The sequence below is a fragment of the Pecten maximus genome, chromosome 6 (assembly GCF_902652985.1).
Source record: "Pecten maximus chromosome 6, xPecMax1.1, whole genome shotgun sequence".
Classification (NCBI taxonomy): domain Eukaryota; kingdom Metazoa; phylum Mollusca; class Bivalvia; order Pectinida; family Pectinidae; genus Pecten; species Pecten maximus.
The window spans coordinates 18,931,187-18,945,915 of record NC_047020.1 but is presented as its reverse complement, the minus strand read 5'-3'; the positions used below and the strand labels follow the sequence as shown (position 1 = coordinate 18,945,915).

The 14,729-nt window shown below is 34.4% G+C and overlaps 1 protein-coding gene across 2 annotated transcripts in view; it reads left to right on the top strand.

The window, feature by feature from the left end:
• Positions 1 to 14,193, top strand: part of LOC117329147 (hypoxia-inducible factor 1-alpha-like) — a 32,222-nt gene extending 18,029 nt beyond the window's left edge. The window contains exons 9-13 of one of the 2 annotated variants that reach the window (XM_033886900.1): positions 1,134 to 1,240; positions 1,750 to 1,897; positions 3,815 to 5,894; positions 6,641 to 6,728; positions 7,043 to 14,193. In XM_033886900.1, coding sequence (XP_033742791.1) covers positions 1,134 to 1,240; positions 1,750 to 1,897; positions 3,815 to 5,894; positions 6,641 to 6,718 — 2,413 coding nt within the window. In that variant the 3' untranslated portion in view covers positions 6,719 to 6,728; positions 7,043 to 14,193. Of the gene's footprint in view, positions 1 to 1,133; positions 1,241 to 1,749; positions 1,898 to 3,814; positions 5,895 to 6,640 lie in introns of both variants that reach the window. The other variant, XM_033886899.1, reaches the window with a different exon arrangement.
• Positions 14,194 to 14,729: the final 536 nt, after the last annotated feature.

Here is a 14,729-nt window from a genome sequence, read left to right as displayed (position 1 = left end):
GAACAACAAATATTTTATAACTTCTCAAGTTTCACCTTCAGGATTCAGCTCACACATACATGAAACAATCCTGAGATGGTCCTAACCAAGTGTTTTTATACCCCCGCAACGAAGTTAGGGGGGGGGGGGGGGGGGGTATACTGAATCAGGTTGTCCGTCTGTCCGTCTGTCTGTCTGTAGACGCATTTTGTCCGGACAACTCCTCCTAAACTAAATGGCCAATTTCAATGAAACTTCACACAAATATAGAGGACCATGTGTAGATGTGCATGCCACTTTTTTTTTTTTTTTCAAAATTATGGTTGCTATGGCAACTGGTCACTATAAACAGGTTTTCTGATAAGAACCATAACTTAAAGTTTGTCTGGACAACTCCTCCTAAACCGAAGGGCCGATTTCAATGAAACTTCACACAAATATAGAGGACCATGTGTAGATGTGCATGCCACTTTTTTTCTTCAAAATTATGGGTTGCTATGGCAACTGGTCTCTATAAACAGGTTTTCTGATAAGAAACATAACTTTAAGTTTGTCTGGACAACTCCTCCTAAACTAAATGGCCTATTTCAATGAAACTTCACACAAATATAGAGGACCATGTGTAGATGTGCATGCCACTTTATTTTTTTTTCAAAATTATGGTTGCTATGTCAACTGGTCACTATATTACTGGGTTATCTTAGTTAGCCTCTAATTAACAGTTCCAATTCACCATTGACTCCTGCAGATTGCGGGGGTATTAGTCAGCCATCCTGGCGACAGTTCTAGTTTGATTCTGAATAAATACTTATCCATTCTATTTTCAAAAGTGCAACAGATGGCACCGATACCATTTTTGGGAGGCTATGTACATTTTATACCTTCATGAATTTTTGATCATTCATTTAATGAAAAAGTGTTTGGACAAATGTTAACACAGTTTTTGCCTTTTTGATTTGTATATGATAATTATATGACCTTCATTTCAAGAGTATTCATTTAAGACCTCTCCTAATCCCTATCTTCAAGGAATATACGGATGTATGTTCATTGACGTACCTATGCACATATTTTTGTGACAACCTGTTACTTGATCAAATATTTCTCACTTTCTAGACATTGATTAGTAATACTTTCCATTAACTGTGTTGCAGAGTATCCCAATGTTTGGGTCTATTCTCAGGAGAAAGTACTGGACATTCCTGTTATAAGTATATCATACCGGAGGATATCCAGGCTGTCAGCATCAGCCACATGAAAAGTCAGTTCCATAGCTCATTATCATAAAATAAGTAATCTATCATTGTTATTTAAGTTACCTGTTATAATTCATGTTCCACTTTTATATCACTGGTTATCAGTGCATGCTGCATATTACCTGTGAATGTTACTGATAGTCTGGGTATTAAAAAATTAATAATTCTTTTAACTTCAACTGTAACATATGTGATTGCCACTATTTACCTGTGAATGGCACTCCTTACCTGGAAATTGTACTTATTGCCTTGAAGATATTCACTAGTTAATGATTATTGTCACTTTTTACATTAAATTGCCACATTTTAGCTATGAATGCCACTAATTACAAGTGGACATCACTATTTACCAGTGAATGGTACTAGGTATTAACATTGCTAATTAATTTGTGTATGTTACTAAATAAGTGTGAATTTGAAAGGCAAATTAAACTGATATTGAATTTAGGAAGATTGTAATTAAAGTTGAGAACTGGAAATCTTATTAAAAGCATTATCATGTTTCTCATTACAGTTATGACAGACAATGAGGTACCACAAACTATCTTTAGGTTAAAGATACCAAATCAGGATACAAAGTATATTGTGTCTCGCTCTGTCGTCGTCCGGGACAAGTGGACGAAGGAGGCAAAATTCATATCCAGCATTAACATTATCATAGAGTAAGTTGGTCATCTTTGTCATATAAAGAGGTTAGCATCAATACTATAAGTATAGCTACAAGTTAACATAAAATTGGTTTTGTATCGGGGATATCATGTATGCCGGGGATATCATGTATGCTTATTTAACATTAGAGTATCTTTATTAAGGTATTAAGGGTTAAAAAATTCAGCATTTATCATATACATGTGGAATAAATCTAATATACATTGTTTGCACAATTGTACATACCACGAGTCAAAATTATGAAAAACAAATTTGTGAATCTTTGAAAACATGCATGAATTTTCCAAAATATACTGACAAATTTCGATCTTATGTTTCACAGGCAGAAATAATTTTCTTCAATGTCATGTTCATGTTCATGACCATTTCAAGAAAATGTACAGTTATGTTATATCCTCATGTCACCATGTTAAATCATTATGTCACCATGTTATATCATCATGACAACATGTTATATCATTATATCACCATGTTATATCATCTTGTCACCTTGTTATATTATCATACGTAGTAGAAACAATATTTCTAAATTTCTCTGATTTTTCATTGCAGTTGAAATATTAAACATCTTTCAGGACCTTGTATTGGTTTTATATTTCCATGGTCATTATGTTTAATTATTAGGAAATCTAAAAACGATTTTGGTCACTATATTAATACAGTAAAGACTTCTTTATGAGTTATATGAATATTACATATCAAAAATATGTATACAGTTTTGTCAATTTACACAGAAACTGAAATAATTTACACATGCAATGAGATTATAAGGTTTTGGAAGAATAATGGTCTGATTAAATTCTTCAAATTTGAAGGTGCAATGTTTTCACAAACCTTGAAACACCTTGAACATTCAGACTAGTTGCCATTTTTAGCTCACTGGCCGGAAGGACAAGTGAGCTGATGCCGTGGCGTGGCGTCTGTTCGGCCGTCCGGCGTCAACTTTTCCATTTAAACAACTTCTTCTCAATAACCAAGAGTCCCAGGGAGTTGATATTGAGTCTGTAGCATGCTGGGGTGAAGTGCTACGAAGTTTGTTCAAATAAATGACCTTGACCTACATTCAAGGTCACAGGGGTGAAATTGGCTTAAATCTGTAAACAATAATTTTGCGTTAGCCAAGAGCCTCCGAGACCTGATATTAGGCCAATAGAATGCTTGAATGAAGAACTAGAAAATTTATTAATATGAATAAACCTAGCTTACTATGATATTTGAATAAAGAGGTCATCAGCATAGTATCTGTAGAAATGACCTCAATCAACTTCAAAGTTGCTGTAGAGCCAGGTGAGCGATACAGGCCCATTGGGCCTCTTGTATTTTTTTTAATGCCTTGTAATTAAAAGATTATATTGATTTATAGTTACTGTTTAATTGTTATAAAATCATAAAGCCAAAATACCTGTTTTAATTATTCATATCATCCAACATTTGCACCCACTCCTTTCTGTTGGGACCTCAGATTTATTGAAATAATAATTATTGGTAATGGGTATATGTAAGAAACCCCATAGATTTATATAGATTTCAAACAGATTTGATTTTCTTACACTTTGGGTTGGTAAAAAATGACTAGAAAGGATTTGTGGATTTTTCATATTTCTAGCTCACCTGGCCCAAAGAGCGGGTGAGGTTATGTCATCGTGCAGCATCCGCCATCTGTCTGGCGTCGAACTTTTCCATTAAAAAAACTTCTAACTAACCAAGAGCCCCAGAGTTATGATATTTCACCAATAGGTTTTCTGTATGAAACCCACCAAAATTTACGAAAAGAAATGACCTTGACATATATTCAAGGTCACAGGAATCAAATTCCTTAAAACCTTAAACGACTTCTTCTCACTAGCCAAGAGTAGATGTTTTTTGCTTTCACTGTTGTCACTAGATAATAAGTTTTTTCGCCGTTTTAGTAAGACTGAAGGAGACCAGCTATTGGAAGAACAACAGAAGAAAGTTGATACCCTCATTGCTGTAACAAAACAACTTAGCCTTCAAAAGGACAATTCTGAAGTCCCAGCTCAGAAAGACGACATGGCAGACAGAAATTGTAACAATTCAGAGATCGCATGTGACTGTGGTACGTCAGAGAGCCCTGTTGGCAATGTGAAAAACTTTGAATCAATTGAATCATCTGCTCATGTAAGACCTAGACAGTTTGGCACACCACTGCTTAAAAGTCTTTTGGTAAGTGACCTCGTCAGTTCCTCCAACATACACTGTACTTGTACTACGGAGACTTGCAGTGAAACCAGTCCCGTCAGTAGTGGTTCTCATTCAATCAATAGCGGTTGTTCTCACTCCATCAATAGGAATGCCTGCTCACAGAGCACTGGTTCTTCTGAAAGCAAAAGTGGTAGTCCGCAGATCTTTGGGAATGAAGACAGCCCTACAGCCTCTAGTGGAGGAAGTCTTGATGTCACAAATGGGGAAGGAAGTCCTTATCTTTACGATGAAGATACAAATTGCCATTCCTTAAGCAATGATAGACCCCTTGTTAAAGATCATAAGAACATTGTTACAGGCAGCATTAATAAAGAGTTAATTAGCACGACAGAAGAAGAACCATCATGTGATGAGAAGATTCCAGCTATATGTAGCATACAGAGGGTGAGAAACTGGACAGATACCCTCACAGAAGTAGAAATGGATATTTCTAGGAGCACAGATCTCAGTGATTCACGTGATGCCTACTCAAGCCAAAGCAACTTGACTCTTCAGCAATCTCTTTCTGACACAAGCAGTGCCAGCCTTGATGGCCTTGATAGATACTGTCCTAATTCAGACCCAACAAACATAGAATTAAGTCCATCGGTACAGTCGAAGTTATCCCATGACCAGTCCAGCCCTGTATCTAATAGTCGGTCATTCCAGCCATCAGGCCGATTTCATGAAATTAGCTCTGTACAGACAAGTTCAGTTCATAACCTGAATTCCTTCAACATGTTATATACCACATTACCTTGCACTGTAGATTCGAACCTTACCTTTCAATCAAGCCTTCCAGGTAGTCAATCCAGTAATCAATCGAGCGTTTTATACAGTCACTCCGAACAGCTGCCATTGCATGTACCGTTTGATAGTCATGTATCAGATGATTTAAGCGTAACTCCAGAACAAGCTAGTTATGCGGAATCACGTCAATCATTTGATCAAACTTGCCAACCTTGCCAGGCACTGCCCAGCGTATCATTTGCAAAGGCTTATCCTGAAAAGCCCAGCATTAAATGTTGTGCTGACCAATCAAACGTTCCCTCACGCTGGTCAATCTCCAAGGACTCCAAAGAAATTCAAAACCAAGAAAATACTACACTTTCCGTTTTACTATCATCCCCGACACTGGACCATCAACAATCATTAAACAGCCAATCAAAATCTGCACAACATGATCAATACAATCAACTTCATTTTGAACAGGCCAGTCATACCTACAATGATATTAATTTGTTGTCTGCAGTCCAGAGCAGTGTTTCCTATGATTACTCAGGAAATGGTGATGATCATCTGTCTAAATGGCCAATGTTCAAGCAGCAACACCCGCAAGGACAATTGGGATTGAACCAAAGCAGATGTGAACAACAAAATATTGAACATGGCCAGATTTGTCGATCAGAAAAAGGAGCTATATCTGGCTGTAGACAAAGCATCACATCATGCAAGGGAACCGCTTGCTCTAGTGAACTGGATGAAATTCAAAAGGACAATTTTCCTTTAGTACCGGAGAAGGAATTCAAAACAAGAGATTCCCGACAGAAAGAAGTTTTATGTGCCTCTGCGAACGAATCTACTCAAGATTTTCGAAAGAAGGAATGCAACGCATATTTTAAACTGGCAGGCCAGCTCCGCGCTAAACACAAACAAATCAGGAAGTCCCTTGTGTCCCAGGAGTCTGTGCTGGACCAAGTACAAGAAAACCTCTCCCTGGTAACCGACGCTCAAACTGGAAATGGACAGAATGGTACAACGCTAAACCAGAATGTTTTTAATCTGAAGGTAACTAGCAATGTACTAAGATTATCTTTTAGCTATGCACACTCATTTAGTATAGACTGCGGGTTTGATTATAAAACTTTGTAGGTGCAGTGACAGCTCATTTTGTTTGTAATTTCGCCCAGCCCTATCGTATTCCAGTCTTCAAATTTCTATCGCTGTTATATATATATATGTCTCGGTTAATGGTTTCGTATATACATACGTAGTACCTTAGTGGGTAAGGGAAGTCCCGAATCCCTAGCACCCCTGTGTGATCCCAGGGGATGAATGAGGGAGCTAGTAGTCAACGTTTACTCTAAAATTGTGAGTTCGAAATGAAATTTATTTTATATCTCTTCCACATTCATAACATAATGAGAGTATTTGGTTATCATGGGTCTTGTGGTGAAATTGAATTAAGTAAGATATCTCTAATGAAACAGTTACGTTGTAAGTACTTTTACTTTACAAGGGATTACAGCGTATAGTCCTTCACTTTCACTAATTTGCTTGTTCAAGTTCTAGTGAAAAATATACAAATGTATAATCAAATACAAATAATTCGAATTCTTTTCTTCTTTTAACAATGTTTTTATCGCCTTTAATCACATACTTTAATACATGTATATTAGTTTTCTAATATCTGGAATATTTGAGATCAGTTTCAAGCTGATAGCATGCTCAAGACAGAAAATTATTTGCTTTACGTGTTATCCGTAGTACATTATGTACCTGTATAATCTACTTCTACATTCTTATTATTTCAGGCTGCGATTCGAGAGCAGAGGATGCAGCTCTCTGATCTTGAGGATGAGTTTATCTCGAGGATATCGGACAGGAAATGATTGCCGAAAGGTAATTTTGACTGCTCCTTAAGTACATATCATTAACGCAATACGCTTGTGTAAACGGACCCTTATAGAGTACAAGTGCAATTTAAACTACCGTTTGACACTTTCAAAACTAGTTTCTATATAATAAAACTTAATTGCAGTTTTATGCTAAAATAATTGTCAGGGTTGAAGACACTCACTTAACACAATAATGCTTTAATTATGAGGTTGTTGTTAATTTTACTATATTTATATTTATATTATATTTAAAATGAAAATGTACTGCAGCATTAAATTGCCAATTGCCAATTCTGGCTACTCTTTATCACATCACAGATGCAATAAATCCGGGTTGATGTTTGTCTTTCCACGGCAGTCTCGGTATTTACATTCAGTCCATATAGAAATGAGGAAAAGCACGTGATACATCAAGTACGCATTACAGAACATGTAGGAACAAAATGTACATGTAAGTGCACTTTGTCGCGCTTTATAAATATGTACTAATATCGCATATACTAATTTGGCATATAAGTTATATTATATAATGTATTCTGTGAAAACTGAAATATATTCTATAATGTATTTAAGAAAATTGAAAGTTTTAGCACTTAAGATGGCCCAACGCTTTCAACTAAGACGAATTCCTTGATCCGCAGTTTGGAGATATCGTGCGAACGGATATAAATATATAAGACCCGAACACATCATCTTCGGTATTATCATGTTACCTTTGCTGTATTAAATTAGAATTATGTTTGGAGTAAGCATCGTGCTGTATTTTTATTAAGTGACATATTAAGGGAAGAAGGGAATACTGGGCCCTATAGAACTTCTTCTCTGCTATGAATCCTACAAGGTAATTGAAATTCCAATTCACTTCAATTGTTACTAGGTCAACGAATCGTATAATCATGGTAATATCTGCTAAATGTTAATGAGATAGAGTTAAGGTTACCCTACCTTGTTTGAGAAGTGTTGTACCGATTTGGTATATTTCAAAAACATTTCTTGTAAATATTTGTTTGGCGTTTATGGTAAAAATTATTTTGCAAGAGCTAATATTTATGAATCACAGACACAAATTTCCATCCGTCGAAATTACGTCCTTTTTATTTATGCCAGCTATCGAATTTGGTCCTATGTGTATTATTATATACCTTGTAATATGATACCATGTACGCATACATAAATACTGTGTTCTGGACTTCAATTTGTACCTTAAGTCGTTATAAGGTATTTGTAAGAAATCTGTATTGCGAAAATATTGTGATTGTGTTTTGTTCAAAGATATAATAAACATGTTTTTGGATTTATTTCGTACTGTGAAAAGAATAGAATTCCACCTTCATGTGCATAATATGTAGACGTTTTAATCAACTGGTCTCAAATCAGACTTATATGTTGCATTAACAAGAACTATTCGCTTTTTGTCTATTTTTTATCCGACAAAATACTTTACCATATCTTAATTGTCTTCCATCCAAGAAGTCATGTAAAGAAGATTGACGCTTAGATGTTAATTTTCCGTTCTGTTTAAATCGTTTTCAGTCAAGGGAATCGAAATTCAAATCAGCATAGCACTATAGATTTGTTATTATATTGGATGAAATAAACAAGCGATCAAATGACTTCTGTATTAATATAATTTATAAATATTAAAGAAGCTCCATGGTAAGCTACATCGCCGAGAGCCACTACACTACTGTCATAAAAATACATTAAATGACATCCATGGTATGGAAATATATCTAAATAAATGAATAAGCTTCCGCATAATGATCGCTAACAAGACCGAATGTTACATATAAGATATAAAGGGAGGCACTATAGAATTTGTTCGTACTATTATTTATTCACTATTAGTTTGAAAGATATAAGAGAAGTTCAAACATTTAGAGGGTGGTAATAGTGTGTAGTATATGTATATGTCTTTTCTAGTTTTCGATCATAATCACCCGTTGTCCCTTTCAATCAGAACTATTTTATAAGTGTTTTGCATGTTGCAAAAGCCAAAGCGGGGACATCGATCCATAATTATGTATCGCGGAATTTCCACGTACCCCTCCTTTGTTTAAGATGTATTACCTCTGTAGGTTTGATTTTCAAATATAATTCATATTTCACAAAAATTAGTATGAAGTGTAGACAGTAATAATGTATAACATGAACAGGTAACCTATAGTGCACGACATTGTGTATAAACGATGTGGTCATCTACTATTGAAGTAGATAATGTATGAAGGTTTAAGACAAACCCGTTATCTTGACATTGTTTCTGTAAAAAATATTATCTTAAAAAGGTTTAATGTAATGGAAATATGTTTTTATTGTTTCAATGGTGATGATTTAATGATATTTATATCCACAATAACGTCATTGAAGACAAACGTTGACATTGGTATTGTGATTTGCATTTACTTGATGTGTGTATCAAGGTAAATGTGATTGTTATTGTTCTAAAAGATTAATATTTTCCTTTGTTATTCTACTAAAAGAGTTCAATATTTTTTCTTTGTTGATGTGTATATATTAGTAAAGTGTTTATATTATACAAATTTAGATTTAAGATGAATATTTTTGAAAGTGTTAGATAATGTATACTATTGAAGTTTATGATGACGTTTCCCCATAAAGTGTTAAGTGTTGTATATGATATAGATTTATTTATTTTACGGATTTTACGTCCGCAATTACGACCGCACGGCCATTCAGTTGACAAGGATGCACTTTTTAAAAAGATGGATGTTTTATATTTAGAGTTTAGTGCTGCCATTGGTTGATGTTTATATGTGATAGGTAATTCATCATGACGGTCATTGTGTATTGTATTGAATACTCTGCCTTAAACATTTTCATACTTTTGATTACATTACAATGTACCAAGATTTATTTGTACTAATGTATACAATATTTTTCCATATGAAATGCCATAGATATTGTGCTACTTTTATCTCATTTGGCCCAAAGTGCGAATGTAGAATCGCAAACGAATGTATAGCCAGTAGCTTCCTGTAATGAAGCCAGTCAAAGCTAGCAAAATATATACAATTGATCACAGGAGTAAAATTTGGTATCTACTGATTAACTGGGATCGTGATATTTGGTTTGTTCCTTAATCCCATAATGAAGTTTGGCAAACAAGTTTGTCAAAAATGATAATTTGTGCACATAATATTTTATTATGAAGCCGAATTTTAAGCTACATTCTAAGCGATGCACTGTAAAATTCAGTGTAAACCGTCTACACTGGGTTTGTTAGGGTGTTTATGTATGGTCTTGTAATCTTTTGTCATCATCTTGAAATGTCAATAAGGCAATCTTTGTCATAATATTGAAAATATATCTATATCAGTCAGCTACTCGGACAGCATTCCTTACTAGAATCTACAGACTAGTGTTTCTTACAAGGAAACAATTAACTGAAACGTGTTATAAATGAATGTAAGCATACATCTAAAGGGAACTTGGTTTGTAACATGGACACATTATCATAAGTTGACGAGGGGGGGATCAGAGGCTCCAAAAGGGATATCTAATAAAGGGGATGTAGACACGCCTATATCGCTTTCTACAGAGATAACCTCGTTTCCTTTTCATGGTCTATACTTTTTAGTGTAAATAAATCTTTGACCTACATGCCTATTTGACCTTTGATTCAGCTTAATCACATACTGTATTAAAAGAAATGGGGACGTCTTTAAACAAGAATCCAAGTGCGCGGAATGAATAATACCTTGTTTAAGTGATATACAATTGATGTTTTAAACAGTTTTACTTTTACCAATTTCAGAAGTCACATTGGTTAAATTCCGGATTATTATAACAGCGGATTATAATTTGTTAACGGCTATACATGTATTGTAACTTTATATAATAATTTGTGTGATATTGTGGTGTATGATAGATACAATTATTAAAGTTATTCATCAATATTTATCAGACATATTTATTCAGGATATGTCTGCGAGGCTTACGATGTTGTGAAAATAAAGGTCGAAATCTCATTACCAGTAAATGACGGTGTCATTCAGCATTTGAAAATGTATTGGACATTGAGCGTTTCAAAGTGAATAAATCACTTTATGTTAATATGTTGTCTTGGCTCCTACTCAAATAAGCAACAATTTATATAATTGATAACGTTCGGCGTCAAACATTAATACTTAATTCAGACACGTGTTTATTGCTCTGAATTTATTATCCCCTCGTGCGTCGAGTCGCCGAGGGGATCTAGGGATCTGCCCGTACGTACAAGTACGTATGTAAGAACGTACGTAATAAATTTGTGCGGAGCATAACTTTCAAACAAAGCATGATAATTTCATCAAACTTCATTCACATCTAAACCACATCGAGGTGGAGTGCAGTGTGCAAGAACCGTAACTCCTGCTTCTGTGTTAACCGTGTTATTTCCCTTAAAAATACCTTGTCCGGAGCATAACTTTTAATCTATGCATAATAATTTCACCAACTTAATACACATCAAGACCGCATCCAGGCGAAGTGCAGTTGCAAGAACTTTTGCTTCCTTTTTCACCGAGTTATTCCTCTTTGTGAAAAAAAAATACTTACAAAAAAAGTTCTTACATCAAGTATTGCTACAGAGGATATCAAAACGCAGCATCCAAGAATCGTCACTTTTGCTTCGGTTATTCGAGTTATTCCTCTTTTTGGAAAAGTTACTTACAACAAGTTTTTTTTCTACAGATGATATGAAAGCGGAGTGCAATATACAAAGTTGTGTTAGTAAGCTATTGTAGATTATTGAAACAACCACTGAAATGCAAAATGTTCACCTTTATATCAGTTTTTGACATAACTTGAAAAACTGCTCAGCACAATGGGTCCTGATAAATTGTTTGATAAATTGTCCGAGTGCTACATAATATAACTTCCATTGATGTCACCATATATGTTTACATCTGTTGTTAATCACACCAGGAGTCTATCAACTTATTGTTAATAACACAAATCACATTCCACTTGTGTCAGCCTGTTCCATTCATAATTCACGTTCTTCGTCAGGGTTTTCCGCGAGGGGATTAGTATCGTTCCGCGATGGCTTGTTTTATGTGTTTCATTGTGAAATATTTGCATTGCATTCTCCCGTCTTCATGCAATGAGTTTGAGACTATTACTTTAGAGCGTCATATGGTGACATTTTTGGTGTTACATGTCTTATTTTAAGCGGAGTGTCTTATGTAAGCAGAGTGAAATGCCTCAATAAATTGCAACTGTTCATATAGACTAAATATGTAACAGTTATAGTCTTAAACCACTGCTATAACAAAATTATTGTTAAATCATTCTATAAATATACACACAGGTTTATACAGTACTTACAAAAGTTCATATCACATCACGACTTCGGTTAGGACCTTTATGTATGCATCGATACCATTGACAATTCTTTATTTCTTGTACATGAAGCGGACATCCATTCATATTTGATAAAATGAATGAAATCCATTAGATACTTGCCGTATAAGTTTGTTATTTCTTTTTTTTTTCATTTCCGATGTTATCGTCATTTATTTTCATTCTTTTTTGTTATTCTCAATAATGTTTAGGAAAACAATACGTTATGTTATTCAGCGATACGTTGTTTTCGGATGATAGCTAGAGATTCGTGTTACAAATTAGGGCGGAAATGTTCCGTATTAACGTTTCAATATTGATTTATATTACCTTACTCCAAGCGTTCAAGCTTATGGCAGCTATAACGTTTATTTCCAGGAGGGAATCATGGTAATAAAATGTACTTTCACGACATATATATGTTTGAATTGGATTATATGTAGTACTGTATAGCGGGTTATGTTAGCGAGTGTAAACATTAACGCTTTAACGTAAAATGCAAAGAGTTAAATCTTAATGTATAGAACTTTAGCTATTATTCAATTTATGATCCTTATTTTGGCGATCAAGACGATAAACAATTAAATCCCGTATGTTGAAGAAAAGAACATGCTACACTATATTTATGGGGGTGAAAGTTTATTTTTAATGATGTTTAGCAGTTGATATTTTTTCGTTTCAAAATAAACTTAAATATTTACCTCGTTACCATAATGATATATAAGCCAATTCCTTTGTACGTTTATAGATAACGATTGTTTTACCTACCGGTGACCAAATATATTACTAACGAGAAGTGCACGCGTATTTTGTGATTAAATGTCCAAAAATACGACAAACACGCGTATTATTGAAATTATTGGGTTTTTTTTTATTTTATTTTTTTAAATATAAAAACAACAAAATGGTCAGACCTGTTTGAACACTTTTGTTCGGAAGTGGGTGCTTGTTTCTTACACCTTACGCTTCTGTTTGTTATATATTTAAACGTGTATCGTACAAGCAATGTTAAAAAGTATGGTACAGCTTTGGGGTTTGATGACAACAAAATAACACTGATACATATTACCTTAGGGCGCTCGTTTTGTTTTAATTTGCAATCGTAGTATTCCCACTCATTTAGTGTTTATTTGGGTATCAGGCTATACATGTACTTAATTTGATGAGGTGTGAAGAAGGAAACATGTTTTTTCGCTGAAATTGTTGCTCGCCTTAAGGTGCACAAAGACACCACTAGGGCGCAGGGTTATAAAATACAACAGTACTGTAATTGAATATATAATCTATGTATCGTGAGATTTTCGGTTTCACAATGTTGATATACACTGTTACTTTTGAGGACAATTAATATTATTGAAACTTCCCTACACCTGTAAATACACGTACAGAGTTGATTTTTGTATTGTGTTATTTGACGTTGTGTAACATTTGGTGCCTTGTTGTGACTGACAGTTATGTTTTCAATTTTCTAATCCACTTAGATTACACCATTAGGCCTAAATATTAAGTAACTTTGACTAGTTCATGCCAGTTTCTTCGCCCACCGGTGACAATCGAATCTCTACCAAGCATCTTATTTAGCAATCCATAGCTCTCCGAAACCTAAAGGGAACTTTAACTTTAAATTCTCTAACTCTCCAGCTTTAATTACTTTCAACTGTCCTTGATTTGCACATGTACATGAGACAAACTTGGAAGTTGTATTGATCCACATGTCAGTCATTACTTACATGAATTGTCTCTTTATAAAAAAAATCTTCTCAAAACGCTGTTCGTAAATCTTCAGCTGTATTCCTGGTCTATGTTAACTTGTATGATTACTTATCTTCCCAACTTGCAAAGCAGGTTCATCTTTGCATTTTGAAGCGTTTTAATATAATTTTTCTGTCATTTTCTCGTTTTATACATATTCCAATAATTCCTTTATATTCTCTGTATTGATGAGTATTTTATGCTTGTGATAAAATTAACCATGTCCCTCATGATCTCTAGCGTAACCGAGATTTCATTTAACAACTTTTTAAGAAGAGGTTTATTGTTTGAAAGGAAATATCAAAAGGTATTTATTAAGCTACAAGAATTATTAATGGTTTTTAAAATGCGAATAAAATATCGTTTGAATTTATCGTTTTGTTTTCTATGTTTGTGTTCGAACAACATACACACAATAACAATTGTGCTAAACATGTGTAGGGCCAGCTTTTTATAACAACTATGTTTATCCCAGAGTACTGTAGTAAATATTGCATGCAAATTTCTTATTGTAATGAAATCGACAAGAAGAGTCCTCTTAATTATATTTATATTATAGTAGCCACAAAAACAATTAACAATTTGATCCACGATCGGCCTAACAAAAATTGAGACTCCATCTCGGGGATTTTGCTCAATAGAGAAATGTTAGTAGCATAGTAGTCCATCTGAAGCCATCTAATGGTGCCAATTTTGTCCAATCAGAAAATTGAAGACTTGCTTAGTATTCTTAGTATTCCATATGGTTGTATTGAAGTCGGTCCAAAGGAAGCAGTCGGACGCCAACTTGTCTGAGAAATTCAAATACATATACGTACGGCTCGTATTTTTATATACCCATGTGTCTAGTATTTGATTGAAATCTAACAATATCTATATTTTGCAGAGGCTCCTAAAAGAAAATTGATCC